Here is a 17,266-nt window from a genome sequence, read left to right on the forward strand (position 1 = left end):
CCACAATTGGAGGTAGATTTTCAAGCACCATGGGTGCTGAGTTCTTCTGAAAGTCTGGCCCTTACTTTCTCTTGTGCCTCCTTTCCTGTTCGTAAAATAGAGATAACGCTTCCTTTGTCCGTCTGGTCTTATTTAGATTGGAATCTCTTTGGGGCTGGCACTCTCTCTCACTATGTTTGGACAATGCCTAGCACAATAGGATTCCCAGCCTCTGCTGAGGACTCAAGGCCCTGCTGTAAAGAAAGCAAAAAGAGATGGGACCTGAACCAGTCCCGTGGATCCAAACCCCCTTGAACTTTGGCATGTGGGAAACCTAGACCCGAATCTTGTGACTTGAGGCAGGCTCTTGTGTTTATCTGGCAAATTGACATGAACTGAAAATCTTCACCGAGGCACAATTGTCTTATTCACTGTCTTCTGAGACGTTTCAGACCAAGTGCTGGGGTGTGTGTGCGTGTGTGTGTTGAACAGTAGTTGAGTCCAACACTGCGCCTTCACAACTTCCAAACACTGGCCTTTGTTTTTGTTGTGGCATGTGCCTCGCTGACTTGTGTTCCCAGAGTTATTCTAGGCCCCCTCTGAGCACAAACACTGCAACAATTAAGTGCAAAACTCAGAGGCTATGTTAAAACCAGGCTCCACATTTAGCCGAAAGGAACAAATGTACATTTTCAAGCAAGCTCCTGCACAGACACGTGGCTCGGATGCTGCTGAGGGCAGGGATGCGTCCCCAGGGAGATTATTCACTGCATGGCTGGGGTTCTCCATTAGTTTGAACTCACTGAGTCCTGCTGGAAGTCTTCCATCATGAGTGGGGTTTCATCCTTGGGGAGCTAGCTGAGAAGTTCCCCTCCTAAACAAGTGGATTATGAGAGATTCACAGAGAAACAGGCCTTGTGCTTCTGTACTAGGTACTCTCTCTCTGGCCTTTTAGGAGCCTGGCTCTTGCAGGTACTGTGTTGCCAGAGGCTCCCCATGGGGTAAAGGGAGATTGGCGGCTTCCAAATTGCAGATTTATGAACAAAGGCCCAGGAGTACAATCCTGTCATAATCTTCCCCTTCCTCTCAGCCCTGTCTCTCTGCCTGGATTCTGTACCCCACTGGGCATCCACAGAGGGACTTCGAGTGGGCTAGGGGAGAGTGGGTGCCAATGGTGTGGCAGCAGTCCTCCATCTTTCAGCCCTATCACATGCTCTCCAGGCCAAGCACTAGGGTATTGCTGCCTCCTCCAGCCATGGGGTGGACAATATGGTGGTTAGGTAGTAGTTACTAGTCCCATGAGTAGTTATAACACTTGGTGCAATCTTTTTGCCCTCTCCTCTGTAGATACATTTACCTCCTGGAGCAAAAGCTTTTAGAGTTTAAACCCCAGAGACAAGAGATCTGCCAGGCGATAGCCTAGAACAGTGGTTCCCAACCTTTCCAGACTACTTCACCCCTTTCAGGAGTCTGATTTGTCTCATGTACCCCTAAATTTCACCTCACTTAAACTACTTGCTTACAAAATCAGACATAAATATACACATGTGTCACAGCACACTTGCTGAAAAATTGCTTACTCTCTCATTTTTACCATACAATTATAACATAAATCAATTGAAATATTATTTTACTTACATTTCAGTGTATAGTACATAGAACAATATAAAGAAGTCATGGTATGAAATTTTAGTTTGCACTGACTTTGCTAGTGGTTTCTATGTAGTCTGTTGTAAAACTAGGCAAATATTTAGATGAGTTGATGTACTCCCTGGAAGACCTCCGCGTACCCCTGCTTGAGAACAACTGGACTAGAACAGCCACACTGCCCCCTTTAAAAACCTCGCAGCACCTGACGGGTTTTCCGATTGTCGCTTTGTCTTGCCAGATTGTAAACTCTTTAGGTCAGGAACTCTCTCTTGCAATGTGTGTGCAGAGCCTAGGACAGTGGAGCCGCGTAGTAGGAAGAGAGCCTGAGGCATAAGCTCGTGTGTCAGGGGTCTGGTATGAGGCCTAAAGCTTGACCACTACTTTAGTTCAGGCCTTAGGCTTCATACCAGGCCTCTGACAAGGGCTCGTGTCTCAGGCTCTATTCCTACTGTACTAAATATTACTGTAATATATAAACACACACGCAAACACATCAAACTGGGTTTAAGTATTACTGTAACACTAACACAGACAAAATCAAACTGACTTTATTCTGGGATTAATTCTAAAGTATTTCATTTGCATGCATTGGTTTATGAAATACCCTCCTCACTGTTCCAACCTAACCCCATGTCTGACTGGCTTCCTTCCTTCCTTTCCATCCCAGTTCCTAGCCCAGTTGTTGATCTTCCTGATCAGCGTGGTCAGCTCCATATTCTGTGGCCATCTGGGAAAAGTGGAGCTAGATGCTGTGACACTTGCTGTATCCGTATGTATTATTCTGTTTCCCCCTAATTAAACATTTCAGCTGTGGGATGGATGGATTCAGATCACAGTGATTTAAAGCACCAGTTTTAATCCATATTTCAATCCGCAAGCAGGAAACCTCTGTGAAAATAATCTATTTTAATCTTGTTTTGCATTGTACTTTTGTAGTTAATTTTTTGAAAGAAAGGCTTATTCTCATTAGTTAGTAACCATTAAATGTGTTGATTTGCAACTAAATACAGCCCTTCCACTAAATTTGGTGGTGCTTCTTGGTAACAAGAGGATATGCTATTATCTATACACAAGTTTGGAAGCCTAAAAAATTAGGCACTGAAACCACCACTGCACCTCCATCCAGTTGGGGGAAAAAATACAGCTGTTCTTTTTCTGAGCCTACCTGGCAGCCTGAGCTTCCTCCTTCCCTGATCGGTTGCTTTGTGTCTTTGTGCTCTCATCTCCAGGTTATCAATGTTACCGGCATCTCAGTCGGCTCTGGCTTAGCATCGGCATGCGACACCCTAATGTCCCAGGTGGGGAACTGTCCTATGGCCGGCTCGTTTACTTGTTCCCTTTGGTTGTGTCTTGCGCCTGCAGAGGTTTTCTTTCTGGGGATGCCGGGGGGGAAGGAGGTTTGAGACATGACAATCATCATCTCACCCTTCCATTTGGCTGCTTCACAGCCCGTTTGGTCCTCTGAGCACATCTCCTCCCCCCTGTCGCTGCAGATGCTGGGGGGCTTCCCCCACCAAATGTAGGCGGTTAGCAACGTATGGGGTTGATCCAAATCCTTTGAGATTAAGAGACTCCTATTGGCGTTGGTGAATCTTGGTCTGGCCCATATGTAATTTGTTGACGGTCCCTGCTGGGACCTGCTGACCAGACCATCTCTGACCCTGGTGACAAGGCTGGAGCCTTTTTCTTAAAGTCTTGCATTGCAGCAAGGTCAGTTAATTGACCTCCTCCTCCCCCCACTCCATTTATCTAACCCAGAGGCCCTCAATCTGTGGGGCACCGAGGAATGTTTGGGGGGGCGTGGCTGGGGCCCGGGCCAGCCCCCATGACGGGGGGGGGGGGATGAGGGAGAGCCACCCAGCCTGGCTGCTGGCCCCATGTCCCAGCTGTTGCCCTGGCTGCTGGCCCTGTGCCCCAGCTGTGGCCGAAACCTTGGCCTCCTTACCTATCTGCATCCCCCCTCCCGGAGCCACGGCCCCACTCCCGGCCCTGGGGGGGCTGGAGGGGAGCACAGACAAGGGTAAGGGGGGGCGAAATGAGGTAAAAAGTTTGGGGACCACTGATCTAACCCTATTTCCTCGTACACCTCTTGCCACGGATAACTCACCTCTTGGCAACACTTCTCTTCCCCAGACGTACGGCGGTAAGAACATGAAGCGGGTGGGGACCATCCTGCAGCGTGGCACCCTCATCCTGCTGCTTTGCTGCTTCCCCTGCTGGGCTCTCTTCGTCAACACCGAGCAGATCCTGCTGCTGTTCAGACAGGACCCGGAAGTCTCCAGGTCTTGCGTGATATCTAATCCTGTCCTGTCCCCGCCTCTCAGCAGTTCAGGCTCTGTCCCCATTCCGACTCCCCTGTTGATCCCGACGACCGCTCCAGCATAGTCGGCAGGCCCTTCCGTGATTGTGGTGTCCACACCAGGACTTCAGGAGACCCTGTGTGATGACGACAGCCCCACAAGCCCTGTTTAGTCAGTCTGGGAGCCAAAGAACCAGACTTGCCTCCCTTCTTAGCAGATCAGCAGAGTGGAATGAGCCACTTAGACTCCGTGCCCCGCTGTCCCTTCCAGGTCATGATTGAATCAGCTTGCTGGGATAGGAGCACCTACACTGCTGATGCCCTGCTACACCTGCTCTCTGCCTTGAGAAGACTGCTGTCGCCAGGGCTTTCACTCCAGCATCCTTCTCCAGCACTGGATTAAGAGAGAGACCTGTTTAGACTCCATACAATTTTCCAAGTCACTTATCTTATAGTGTCTGTCCCGTACTTGTCCCTGTGTGCAAGGAGCCCCGGGCTGCTGGTGGATTACCAGGCAAAGACCGATAGTACAAAGCAGAGTGGGATTTTGGGTGCACACTTGCTTTTGGTTCTTCTCTTACTGTACTGTTAACTGGATGGAAATCCTATTGTTTTTCCAGGTTAACCCAGATTTACGTGATGATTTTTATCCCAGCCCTTCCCGTAAGTTGCAGCTAAGGTTATTGTGCACTTTACTCTTCTGGGTAACGAGATGTGCTCCCTGCTCTGCAGAACACGAGAGGCCTGTGTGACTTATGGCGTTTTGACAATGTGCCCCACTTTATCTTAATCTTTTAATACAGAGGTGCAGCCCCCCGAGACTACAGGTCCTACCATGCAACCTTCCCTCTTGTCACTCAGACTGAGCATTGCATGCTGGAATCTGTAGTTTTTGCAGGCAGCACCTTTGCATATTAAATTATCTCCCAGGAGCCTTGGGACCTGAGGTCTCCATGGGCAATAGAGGGACCTGCAATCTGCTTGATTTCACACACATTAGTAGCTGCCAGGCACATGGCAAGGGGTCAGAACAGGCCTGAGTTGGACAAAGTGCCTTCCTGGCCATCTAAGTACCAAGTTCTACTAGATGTGTTCTGGGGCTTTGGCGCACAGTCTGTTCATAAGTCATGCTCTGTCCACTTTCTCTGAGGCTGTTGGGTTCCTTCATCCTGAATGGCAAGGCCCAGGATGTCTCCCTGCAGTTCGGAGACCATCACCTCATCCCTGCGTGACAGGAGATGTTCAGTACCCAACTGAGGAAAGGGCACTGCTCCAAACAGCAGGAGAGCAAGACACCCAGCCAGTGAGGAGGAGAAGGGAAAACAAATGGCTGCACTTTGCTAACATTAAGGGCTCAGCAGCTGAACTAGAAGCATTAAAACAAAGCAGGGTGTAGGGACCTGCTGCAGCGTATTTGGTCATGTCACTGCTTTGGAGAGGGAGTTGGGGTGGTTGAAGAAGAGAGGAATCTTGTTGTCTGTGACCTTAATTGTAACCCACACCTGCCCCAGGACTGACAGTGGGGTGTCTAATCTCTGGACCCCCACTAAGTTATGGTAAAAAGCAATTTGTGGGAAGCCCTGTATGTCCTCAAGGTGGCTCTAATGAAATGGAACCTAACTCTCTCTGTCTTGCAGGCAGCGTTTCTGTACCAGCTGCAGACAAGATATTTACAAAGCCAGGTAGGGCTCCTGCTAGTTGTATAACTAGTTGGACTGTGGGACACAGATTGAAATGTGTCTTTCTGACCATCGCAAAAGCAGAGGATCACAGTTCATTTCCCTCCCTGCGGGAGGCACAGCCTGGGAAACACAGCAGAGGATTTGTTCCCTACAGTGGTGGGAGCGCAGTGTTTCCTGGCACTTGCTATCCCTCTTCCAAGGTCAGAGCTGCTTTGGTGAGCTCCAGAGGGAGCTGTTGAGGCCTCGTTGGCTGGAGAGATGAGTCTGTCTGAAACAGGGCCTTTGAGGAGTGGAGAGAGAGAGCGGGTGATGGCAGGCCCATTCCCATTCCCATCCCCGTCTGCTTAGGAACTTTGTGCACTAAGCATTGATTTCAGTGTTGGCCTCCCAAATGGCAGGTTCTGCTGCCTTCAGGTCTCCTCTTTGCCTTCAGCTGGACCTGGCTGAAAACTGTCTGGTCAGGAGATATCAGCCTGGCTGCCTCCTGGGGCCCTGCAGGTGGCTTAATTCCCTCCCAAATGATGCTGTTACACTTAGAAATGGCTGCTGGGTTCCTAAACTGGCCCAGAAGTTGGGGGTCCGGCTGTGGCACTTAGGAAACTCTCTTTCCAAAGACACTCTCTCTCCCTTTCAGGCAATCATTTTGCCTCAGGTCGTGACGGGTGTTGCAGCCAATCTCCTCAATGTGGCCATGAACGCCTTCTTCCTGTATGCACTGAAGCTGGGAGTAGTGTGAGTATGAACGAGGCCAGAGACTCCTGGTCGCTGGGTTTTAGCAAAGATCCTGGGATCTGCCCAGCTCAGGGCTGCTGTTCTCTCGTGGGTGTTCCCTGACTTGGTAGCGCTGGTCTCTGTCCGTGGATGCACCCAGCCTGTAGAGAACTAAATCAGCCATGATTGCCAAGGGAAACGCCTGTTTGGCATCACTATTATTGAGGGCTGTGTGCTCCTAGCAGGCCATCATGGTGCTACACTTCATCATGGGTGAGTCCATTCAGTCCAGGGCAGTGACACGCATGCTTGCCAAGATGTGTGACAGGATTGCACATGCGAGTGCCATGTTGAGCTGAGTAACTAGAGGCTACCGCTCAGCATGCAGGTGCATTTGGAAAGCTGCAGCTGAGAGAGCCAGGACTGGAACTGCGGGTGGGTTCTGCATATCACTCCTAGTGCATGACCAGAGCTGTGCGAAAAAGCTTCCCTGCCTCAGGACTGATAAAATGCCGGCTTATCCTGTTCTTTGAATCCATGCAGAGCAAATGCATAGGGGTGGGGGAGGGAATGATGCCCAGTTTAATAGAGACGTGCCCCTTGTAACCGTTCAACCTCTCTCTGCAGGGGCTCTGCCTGGTCCAACACTGTTTCCCAATACACCCAGGCTGTTCTCCTCTTCCTGTACGTGTGGTGGAAGAAAATACACGTCAAGACCTGGGGAGGTAGCATTGGTCTCCATCCTGTTATATGTTACTAGTCTGATCCTGTGGCTGTTTGAACAGGGGGGAGTGTGGCCTTGGTTTCTGATGCCTCGGAGGCCAGCCCTGTAGATTTTGTATTCAAGGTGCAAACATGTTAGCTGCTGTCAGAGGATTTCCCCTCCGCCTCTTCATCTGAGACTCATGCACAGTGCATGGAGCATCGGGGGAGGGAAGGGGGATTGTGGCCTCTGGCTCATGCCTAAGTATGGCCCCGAGTTCAATCGCTCTGAGCATGTTACACTAGTGCATGGGACTGCAGAAATGGCTGGATTGGGGCCCATAGAGTTCTACTGTGGGGTTCATGGCTGCTCTCCTCTGTCACGCTGAGCTGCTGTCTGTGGAGATTACAACTCCAGCGCCCTGCGGGGACCGAGGGAGGCAGTTACTCCACCTTCCTTATCCCTCCCTGCTTGTTGTTGCAGGCTGGACCAGGGAATGTCTCCAGGAGTGGGGGTCTTTCATTCAGCTGGCCGTGCCCGGGATGCTCATGAAGTGTATCGAGTGGTGGACCTTTGAGATTGGGAGCTTTCTTTCAGGTGAAAGAGCCCTCTACGAATGCCTGTTCCCTTCCCCACGTTAGCAGGGCTCTCCCGTTGTTCATGCTGTTTTGGGGACCACCCCAGGTGGCTGAGCAGACCTTCATGATGCCCCCAGGGGTAACTGCAGCCTGTCATCCTCTCCTGGGTTTGGTAGGCTGATCCTCCACGGCTGCTGTCAGATCACATTAATGTCTTCCCCCAGGAGTGAGGGTCTCTTTTCATTCTTGTTTGCAGAACAAAAGCTGTGCCTCTTTCCTAGGTCTGATCAGCGTGGTGGAGCTGGGAACACAGTCAATAATCTACGAACTGTTCACTGCAGCATACATGGTAAGAGCTCAAGCTTGGGAGACATGCTTTGTGTCCGGATCGAGAACTCGAGGGTCCCACGACTGGAATAGCAAGTGGCACTGCAAGACGGAGGAGGGTTGGCAGAGCCATGCCAGGGAGCAGAAGACTGGCATAGCAGGGGCTGCTGCCTGTCGAGGCTCAGATGTATTGGCGAACCGGGGGCTTGTGATGGGTGGTTCTGAAGTCTGGAATGGCAGGGGCTTTTTAATGCACATCAGGACTGAGGTGCGTTGGCAGAACTGACATGGGAGGCACTACAGGTCTGGAATAAGAGGGTGCTGCCTCTGATTGGAGCATTGAAGAAGCTAGCGCCTGTCACACTTCCCTTATGTCAGTGCTATTACTCCAACAGTCATGGATGCTAAACCCAGCAGGAAAATTCTTCAAATCAGTGAGGACTTGCTGCATTTCCAGCATGCTGCGGTACTTACTCCAGGGCACAGATTGCTTGGGAGGGTCATAGACAATATGAAGAGGTGACAGGGTGCAAGTTATGCTGGTTTGTACCAATCCTTCCTGCAAGGGGGGAGCTAGATTGCTGCAGGCTCTGCCAGCCGTTGGCATCCTGTCGTGATCATGGCCAAACAGACCCCAACCACAAACACATGGTTTCATCTGTTTCCTCGTGCTTAGGTGCCACTGGGTTTCAGCGTGGCTGCTACGGTCAGAGTTGGCAACGCCTTGGGAGCGGGCAATGCAGAGCAGGCAAAGAAGTCCTGTATAACAGCTCTGCTGTGCACAGGTGGGCATGTTCTCTCCAGTGCCTGCTGGAGTGAGGTTTTCCTGGTGGCCCTTAAGGGGACAGCCCCAAGAGGAGAAACATTCCTTCCCTGTTAATTACTCTGTTACAAAGGCTTAATTTCCTTTTCACCATTGGTGACTCTGTGTAATATCAGTTTGCAGCTGATTAAACTAGACTGGTCTCTCTTCATAGCCGCTTCCCCTGTCTGGGCCTAACCAAGCAGCACAGGGCTTGTGCAGCGGGGCAGTGCTCCAGCACAGAAGAGAACTTCTTAAATTAAGGGGGATGGGAGAAAATCCTCTCACTGTTCAAAAAAAAATAATTAAAGGGCAGATTTTCAAAAGATGCAAAACTGCAGCAAGATTTTTTTTTTTCATTTGAAGGTGGGGGGAGGAATTTGCTGTTCAATTCTTTTGAAAATCTGACCCTAAAAAAAATGTCTGCCGATATTAGGTTTTGTACCCTGCCCCAGACAGTTTTTTGTAATAAAGCCTAAATTACAGCCATTTGTTCCAAACTATTAACAATATGTGCTAAGCACTTTAAAATCCCCGCCCCAGAGAACTTACAAGATATAGTCTCCCTTTTAAACTTATTATACCTGCACTGGATGTTGCTGTGACGCAAATAAATGTAGGGCTGGAAGAGACCTCGATAGGTCATCTAGTCTACCCCATATGCAGAGGTAGGACTAAGTTATCTAGACTGTCCCTGACAGGTATTTGTCTAACCTGCCTTAAAAACCTCCAATGATAGAGATTTCACAACTTCTCTAGGCAATTTGTTCCAGTGTTTAACTTCCCTGACAGTTAGAAAGATTTTCCTAATGTCCAACCTCAATTTTAGGGCTGTCAATTAATTTCATTAACTCAAGCGATTAACTCAAAAAAATTAATCGTGATTAATCACAATTTTAATTGCACTGTTAAACAATAGAATACCAGTTGAAATTTATTAAATATTTTGGATGTTTTCTACATTTTCATATCTATTGTATTCTGTATTGTAATTGAAATCAAAGTGTATATTTATTACAAATATTTGTACTGTAAAAATGATAAAAAATAGTATTTTTCAATTCACCTCATACAAGTACTGTAGTACAATCTCTTTATCCTGAAAGTGTAACTTACAAATGTAGATTTTGTTACATAACTGCACTCAAAAACAAAGTAGTCTAAAATTTTAGAGCCTGGAAGTCCACTCAGTCCTACTTCTTGTTCAGCCAATCGCTAAGACAAACTAGTTTGTTTACATTTACAGGAAATAATGCTGCCCTCCTTTTATTTAGTGTCACCAGAAAGTGAGAACAGGCTTTGCATGGTATTTTTGTAGCTGGCATTGCAAGGTATTTACGTGCCAGATATGCTAAACATTCATATGCCCCTTCATGCTTCGGCCACCATTCCAGAAGACATGCTTCTATGCTGATGATGCTCGTTAAACAAAACAATATATGTATTAAATTTGTGACTGAACTCCTTGGGGGAGAATTCTATGTCCCCTGCTCTGTTTCCCCCGCATTCTGCCATATATTTCATGTTCTAGCAGTCTCGGATGATGACCCAGCGTATGTCACTTTCACTGCAGATTTGACAAAACACAAAGAAGGTACCAATGTGAGATTTCTAAAGATAGCACTCACCCCAAGGTTTAAGAATCTGAAGTGCCTTTCAAAATCTGATCAGGATGGGGTGTGGAGCATACTTTCAGAAGTCTTAAAAGAGCAACACTTCGATGCGGAAACTACAGAACCCGAATCACCAAAAAGGAAAATCAACCTTCTGCTGGCAGCATCTGATTCTGATAATGAAAATGAACATGCGTTGGACCGCACTACTTTGGATTGTTGTTGGGCAGAACCCATCATCAGCATGGACGCATGTCCCCTGGAATGGTGGCCGAAGCATGAAGGGACATACGAATCTTTAGCACATCTGGCATGTAAATATCTTGCGATACCAGCTACATCAGTTCTCACTTTCGGGTGACGTGAACAAGCAGGCAGCATTATCTCCTGCAAATGTAAACAACTTGTTTGTCTTAACGATTGGCTGAACAAGAAGTAGGACTGAGTGGACTTGCAGACTCTAAAATTTACATTGTTTTATTTTTGAATACAGGGTTTTTTTTTACATAATTCTACATCTGTAAGTTTAACTTTCATGCTAGAGATTGCACTGCAGTACTTGTACTAGGTGAATTGAAGAATATTTATTTTGTTTTTTTACAGTGCAAATACTTTTAATAAAAAAATAAATAGAAAGTGAGCACTGTACGTTTTGTATTCGGTGTTGTAACTGAAATCAGTATATTTGAAAATGTAGAAAACATCCAAATATATTTATTTAAATGGTATTCTATTATTGTTTAACAGTGTGATTAAAAAAATTAATTGCGATTAAAAAATTTAGTCACTTGATAGCCCTACTAAATTTCAGGATGATTTTTTTTATGGGGTTTTGACAGTGGGTTGAGAATTTGGGGGGAAAGGGGGTGTCGCTGTTAAAGTATAGTCTTCAAATTCCTTGGAAATGGAGACTGTCACTTTTTATTTTTTTAATTTCTTTGTGAAGGTGGGTCACGTGCTGTCCTTATTTGGACTGTACTCCTCAGTAAAGAAGGCTCAGTTAATCTCCTCTATAGAAGGTCTGACATTAAGGTTTCTGTATCTCAGTAGCATCTGATTTAGTGCTCTGCCCCTTGCACCAGTACCTGTGGAGAAGGCATCCATGGGGAATTAACTCAGCAAATATTCCAATAAGCAATGGGAGAAGTGCCCAGAGTTCCCCACCAAGATCAGGCCCCCACTATATTAAACAGTGAACAAACATGTTACCAACAGCCCAGAGATCTTGGTCCCAAACAGCAGCCCAGGAGAGGAGAAGAACGTGGTACATATCTTGAGCAAATCCCCTGTTGCTTGACTGTCTTCCAGGAGCGTTTGCCGTGGTGGTCGGTGCTCTACTGGGATCCTTGAAGGACGTAGTGGGTTATATCTTCACCAGCGACAAGTGGGTAATCTGATTCCATCAAAGACGATTATTTAATTTAAAGAGCTTTTCTGGAACTGTTGTTTTCCAGTTGCTGGGTATGAGGGACAGACTGAGAAGCAGCCAGCTGGGGATGGGGCATGTTCTCCTAGATCTGGCAAGCCCACCCCCCAGAGAATCTCCCTAGCACAGGAAGCTATTGGGTAGCATGGGTTCCAGCGTGAAACACTACAGCACCACTAACTCAGCCCGATCTAAAGGCAATGGAAAGAGTCCCACTGATTGTCCTTGGGCTTTGAATCAGGCTCTTGGTGACTTTGTCCATAAGTGGCGGCGAGTCGGTGTCCGAGCTAGGATTAGAAACCAGGAGTTCCTTGCTTCCTGCGCTGTGTTCAGACCATGCTGCTTATATCACGCTCCAGACTGATCGTTACATCTTTCTCCCAACAGAGAGATTATTACCTTGGTGTCGAAGGTGATGCTGATATTTGCTCCCTTCCACTTGCTTGATGCCATAGCAGTGAGTATTTTAGTGCACCAAGCTACATACTCTTGATTGGAACTGGCTGGCATTTTCTATTGTCTCGAGTCCTTTGACGCTTGCCTGCAATCTGCTAAAATTGAAGGGAAAAAATTCCAGCTGCCTCTGAAAGCAGCAGCCTGTGGCATCCTGGGGCACTTTAAACCCCAGGGTGCTTGTAGCCATCACTTGTTACAACCAGGATGTCCCAGCTCCTGCCACCTAAAGGTTTAAAAATCTGGAGTCAAAGTTGCCTAACTTGGATGATTTATGCTAGTGCTTTGATTCCTATTTAGACACCTAAACACATGGCCTGATTTTGGGAGGTGCTGAGCACACACAAGCTCCCGATAGCACCACGGTACGGCCATTGGTGTGGTACTTTCAGATCTTTTTGCACCCACCAGTTCCCCACCCCATGGAAACATTGGGATGCCCACTGCTGCATGCAGTATAGCTGACCCAGGACACTCACAAGGACAGGTGTACCAGCTGCTACACCTCTTGGTATCTGAGGGCAGCTTGATGTTATGTGCACTGATCCACTGCTTTTGATACTAGCTCAGGCAGGAATCTTTATACACAATCTCCTCGTTGGAGGGAAATTTGTGAAATGGGACTTCAGCCCCTCTCGGCCCTATGGGCTCGCGCTGCAGTATTGCCTTATTAGTAGCTACCGAGCTCCCACCAGGTCCATCAGGTTCCCACTACATGGCTCTGAGTTGTGCATGTTACCATAGGCTACGTGCGGCGGCGTGCTGGGAGGGACCGGGAAACAGAAGATCGGTGCCATCGCCAATGCCATTGGGTATTACGTCATCGGCTTCCCCATTGGAATCTCACTGATGTTTGCTGCCAAGCTTGGGGTACTAGGTACGTGTGTGGCTGGCACTGAGCACAAGGGAGGCTGAATATCCTGACTAGTGCAATTGACTGTCGCTGCTTATGTTGGGCTCAGTCCTGCACCTGTTGAAGCCTGTAGAAGTCTTGCCATTGGCCGCGATGTGCGGAGAGCTGGTTCCACTAGCTGTACACTTCTGCTCCCAGGTTTAACCTCTCCAGGGCCCCAATTCAGCGACGCACGTGTTTCAGTTCTAATGACTGCAATGGGACTTGCGCATATTACTGAATCTGGGCTCGGCTAAGCATCTGCTTTCCGCAGGGCCTCCACGGGATGGAAGCCTCCCTCTGACTCCAGCACTTGCGTCATGTCTTGGGTCTAGCAATTTGAAAGGAACGGACACTGAGCCAAATTCTTCTCCATTGCCTTCAGAAAGCTGGAGTTCAACTCCAAAGAAATCGAGTTGTATTTGTGTGCTGACTTAGTAACACAAATTCAACTTTATGGAGCTAACCCATGTAAGTAGGACGAGAACTCGGCACAGTGTCTGTTCTGCGATTAAAAGACGCACTAAGCGTTGGGTCCAGTTAACATAGGAGGAGGTCTTCCAGGCATACCAATGGAAGTCCACAATATGGGCCTTGACTCCAAGTTGATCTCAGGATCAGGTCTGAAGTATTAGGAAACCAACTAGACACGTGGAGTAAAATGCAGATTCCCATTCAAGTCTATGGAAGTGCTACCATGGACTCCAGTGGGGCCAGGATTTCACCCAGGGTCTTCAGACAACTGACCAGGATTTCCCTTTGCTCCAGGCCTGTGGATAGGGATGGCTGTCTGCATCTTCTTCCAAGCCCTTTCCTTCTTGATTTTTGTCTTGCGCATGGACTGGAAGAAAGCTGCAGAGGAGGTAAGACTCTCTCTCTCTCTAATTGCTTCCAAAGATCGTGGGTCTAATCTTGCACTAGTGCAAATCAGACCTCCAGGGAAACAGAGTCAGAGGTAAAGTGACTCTGCCATTGAGCTGTCGTCTTCAGAAAGGTGCAATTAGACTCCTAGTTCCAGAGAAAGTCTAAACCACGTGGAATATTTAACTGTCTCCATTGCAACATCAACAGGATGGGCAGTTCTCAGCGTAACAAGCCATTCTGCTCTTCTGGCAACTTTCAATCCCGTTCTGCACCATCTCTTCTCCTGCCTCATCCCTGGAGTAGCTGAGTGCATTAGGCAACATGACTAAACCTCTGTCACATGTGGCTTGTTCCCTTGTCCTCTCCCCACAGCGAACACAGTGTTTAGTGTCGGGCTTGATGGTGGTAGGGTTTTTGGTGCTATGTTCATACTGCAGTGTGTCCCTGGCTGGTTGCCCTGTTGTCTGTACAGGGTCCATGGAGATTCTGACCTCGCTCTTTTTATTATCTTAGGCTCAAATCCGAGCAGGGCTCAAAGAGCAGCCGGTAGTTGTGTCCTCCATTCGTGCTGGAGCTGATGAAACAGGCGATTCAGGTTCGTGGCTGTGGGCTGGGACTTGAGGAGGGGGCTGCAGTTCTCTGATGCCCCCTGAGCTAATGCAAACAGGACGTGCCAGTAACGCCTGTAATACAGAGAGGCTCTGTGCCTTCTATTGCCATGTTCCATGGAGCCAGCCCCCCGGCACAGCCAGAAGAGCCCAGTTTTGTATAAGGCACATGTGGGGTTAAGTGCCAAAGTAACATACCCTGTGGCCCTATGCTATCCAGTGGGTGGACTGTGGGGGCCTGAACAGTGCAGCAGGTTGGGGATGGACCCTGTGCATGGGGGTGGGTTTTCCCCTGGAACGGGGCAGGGCCCCACTGATATCAGCTTTATGGTCTCGTAGCAGACTAGCAGCAATACCTCTGTGTGTGAGCGTGGTCTTGCTCACGCATGTCCCTCCCACCCTAAGTGGTGGTCTTAGGCAAGCAAATCCCCAGGCAGTGCCTAACAAGGCCCTTTGCCTGGCATGAAGACAGAGATTGAGAGCTGCAGCTCTCGCCTTTGGCAGGAACAAGACCTAGCCTGGCATACAGAGGGCCTGATCCCGAGTGTGGCTCCCACCTACAACAGCAGCTGGGACTGCAGCACCGCTCTGAATCAGACCTCTGTTGTCAGCCAGCCCTTGCCCCCTGCTTCCCATTCAGTTTTGCATGGCCTCACCTGGAGTAGCGCTCCAACGGCTGCTGCTCCTAGCACCGCTCTCTCTAAAAGTGGACAAACGAAGACCAGGCTCATCCAGGTAAGGAAAGGAGGGTTAGGATGATCTGTCACCAGTGCCTGTCCCAGCCATGGGGCGAGTGGCTGGGAACCACTGGCTTTCAAGCTCTGCAGCTTGTTTTCCAGCTCAGACCCTGCCTGTTCCAACCTAACCTATCTGCCACGCAGAGTACTTCACAGTTGAAACGGACGTCCAGAATGTGGTGGTTTTGCCTGACCCTGTCTCCAGGAGTGAGAGCCAGCCAGATCGCCAGCTCATCCTGCAGGAGGACTCTGCACCGGTCTCCACCTCTCCAGGAGAGCACGTCTTGTCGGGGAAGGAGCTGGTGTACCGTCGCGGGGTAGCTCTGGCGGTGGCCATTGCAATCCTGCTAGTGGGGGTTGTAGTCCGGCTCCTGACTGGTAATGGCTAGGCGCAGCAGTGTGAAGACTGGGATTAGTGGACTTCGGCACAAGACCATGGTCGGGTGCACTAGGAAGAGGCGATGCTGGGGTGAAACAGGAGGCTCATTCATTCTGCTAGCATGTCAAGGACCACTTCTCTTGGCATTATGGTGAAGCCAGAGTGGCCTGTTTAGGACCCCTGATTGTTCCTGTTCTAACAGATTGGGTGAGGGCACAGCACTCATGCATTCATTGCACAATGATGCTGAATAGGGGATGTTTGCTGATCCCTTCTACAGCAGTATGACGGAGCCAGTAGGGCAAGTCCCTAACGCGGCTGATGGACAGATTGTACAACACTCGCAGAGAATGGGTACTGATGCTCTGACGGAGACACTCAAACGTTGCCAATGGTTCACTGTTTCCTGATCCTGAGGAGTATTTGTTATGTCTTTTATGTTCCACTGCTTGGTTAAAATACAGAGTTTTCCCTGAATGTGCCGTGTGCCTCCCATGTTATACTAGAGCACCTTTTACATTTCAGAACTTGTTCTGTGACTCTCCTATAATGCAACACAAAGCAAACGGAGGGTAAGTGTTGCTTTGTTGGAAAGTGTTTATAGGATCACTCAGCAATGGCTGGAGCAAACTGACACACGCACTTCGTGTGGCATTCTCTAGCATTCACCAGGCATGTTGCCTAAAGAAATCTTCTTTCACACTTTTGGAATCCAGCATTTTGATACAGTACATTTTCATGCATAAACATTCAGGTTGTTTAATTGATTTCAGGGGTTGCTTCCAGATTATCCCGATGTTACTAGTTTCTAGTCACCCCAGCACGATCCAAGAAAAGTATCATCAGGAAAATGTATATCTGGATCTCGTAACTATTCATTTGGTGCTATGCACTCCAATGGATACATTACTAGCAATCCACTTTTCTTCTGGATTTTCAAGCCAGAGCGACGCACCCAGCAAACCTGCTCTATCATTGCTAACTGGTATTGAAGTGAATACACTGGTCTCCAGTTCGTTCTGACTGAGTCCCATTCCAACAACCTGGCTCATCCTGAAACAAACATCTCTCCCCTTAAGCTGCTGCATCCGCAACACTGAGCCACGCGCACTTGTTAGCAATATGTCTTAAACTGCCCTTGGCTGCCGTTGCTTCGCTGGCTTTTCAAACTACAGAAGTGGCACACGGTTGCAACCGGGTCCATGTGTGTGACACCGTGCTGGGATTCTTCTCTGGCTCCCTCCAGGGAGTGTGAGGGTTTGATGAACTACAGTAACTGCTGGTTAAGAAATGCTTTACTAAGTCTTGGGTAGAAGAGATCCACAAAACCCCGTCATCTAATCTGAATTCCCAGCTCCTTGGTCCAGGTCAATCTTTGATCTAGCCTAAACTCAGAACAATGCAATGAGTAACGTAGCCCTCCTGGAGATGGGTGCAGACACGCTAACTGCTGTTCCATCTCGCCTTGTTCAGCCTAGGGGCAGATGGGACAGTAGTAGAAATACCTGCCCCTCTCTGCACGGTAGTGCAGGAGTCAGCTCGGAATTTTGCTTGCATGTGATT

At 48.5% G+C, this 17,266-nt stretch overlaps 1 protein-coding gene and 1 long non-coding RNA gene across 3 annotated transcripts in view; one reads left to right on the forward strand and one right to left on the reverse strand.

The window, feature by feature from the left end:
* Positions 1 to 3,870, reverse strand: part of LOC123353157 — a 16,222-nt gene extending 12,352 nt beyond the window's left edge. Inside the window, exons 1-2 of the long non-coding RNA XR_006574410.1 lie at positions 3,737 to 3,870; positions 2,795 to 3,002 (exon numbers count right to left, since the gene is read on the reverse strand). This is a non-coding gene — a long non-coding RNA (uncharacterized LOC123353157). The remainder of the gene's footprint in view (positions 1 to 2,794; positions 3,003 to 3,736) is intronic.
* The window catches only part of LOC123353156 (multidrug and toxin extrusion protein 2-like), a 17,980-nt gene extending 1,800 nt beyond the window's left edge, over positions 1 to 16,180 (forward strand). For both annotated transcript variants that reach the window (XM_044994023.1, XM_044994024.1), the window contains exons 2-17: positions 2,297 to 2,398; positions 2,859 to 2,927; positions 3,763 to 3,911; positions 4,549 to 4,591; positions 5,566 to 5,610; positions 6,245 to 6,342; positions 6,949 to 7,046; positions 7,508 to 7,621; positions 7,884 to 7,951; positions 8,606 to 8,714; positions 11,653 to 11,728; positions 12,158 to 12,227; positions 12,968 to 13,100; positions 13,884 to 13,978; positions 14,493 to 14,574; positions 15,469 to 16,180. In XM_044994023.1, the coding sequence (XP_044849958.1) occupies positions 2,297 to 2,398; positions 2,859 to 2,927; positions 3,763 to 3,911; positions 4,549 to 4,591; positions 5,566 to 5,610; positions 6,245 to 6,342; positions 6,949 to 7,046; positions 7,508 to 7,621; positions 7,884 to 7,951; positions 8,606 to 8,714; positions 11,653 to 11,728; positions 12,158 to 12,227; positions 12,968 to 13,100; positions 13,884 to 13,978; positions 14,493 to 14,574; positions 15,469 to 15,713 (1,596 nt within the window). In that variant the 3' untranslated portion in view covers positions 15,714 to 16,180. The remainder of the gene's footprint in view (positions 1 to 2,296; positions 2,399 to 2,858; positions 2,928 to 3,762; positions 3,912 to 4,548; positions 4,592 to 5,565; positions 5,611 to 6,244; positions 6,343 to 6,948; positions 7,047 to 7,507; positions 7,622 to 7,883; positions 7,952 to 8,605; positions 8,715 to 11,652; positions 11,729 to 12,157; positions 12,228 to 12,967; positions 13,101 to 13,883; positions 13,979 to 14,492; positions 14,575 to 15,468) is intronic.
* Positions 16,181 to 17,266: the final 1,086 nt, after the last annotated feature.

Source organism: Mauremys mutica, chromosome 19, assembly GCF_020497125.1.
Source record: "Mauremys mutica isolate MM-2020 ecotype Southern chromosome 19, ASM2049712v1, whole genome shotgun sequence".
Lineage (NCBI taxonomy): Eukaryota > Metazoa > Chordata > Testudines > Geoemydidae > Mauremys > Mauremys mutica.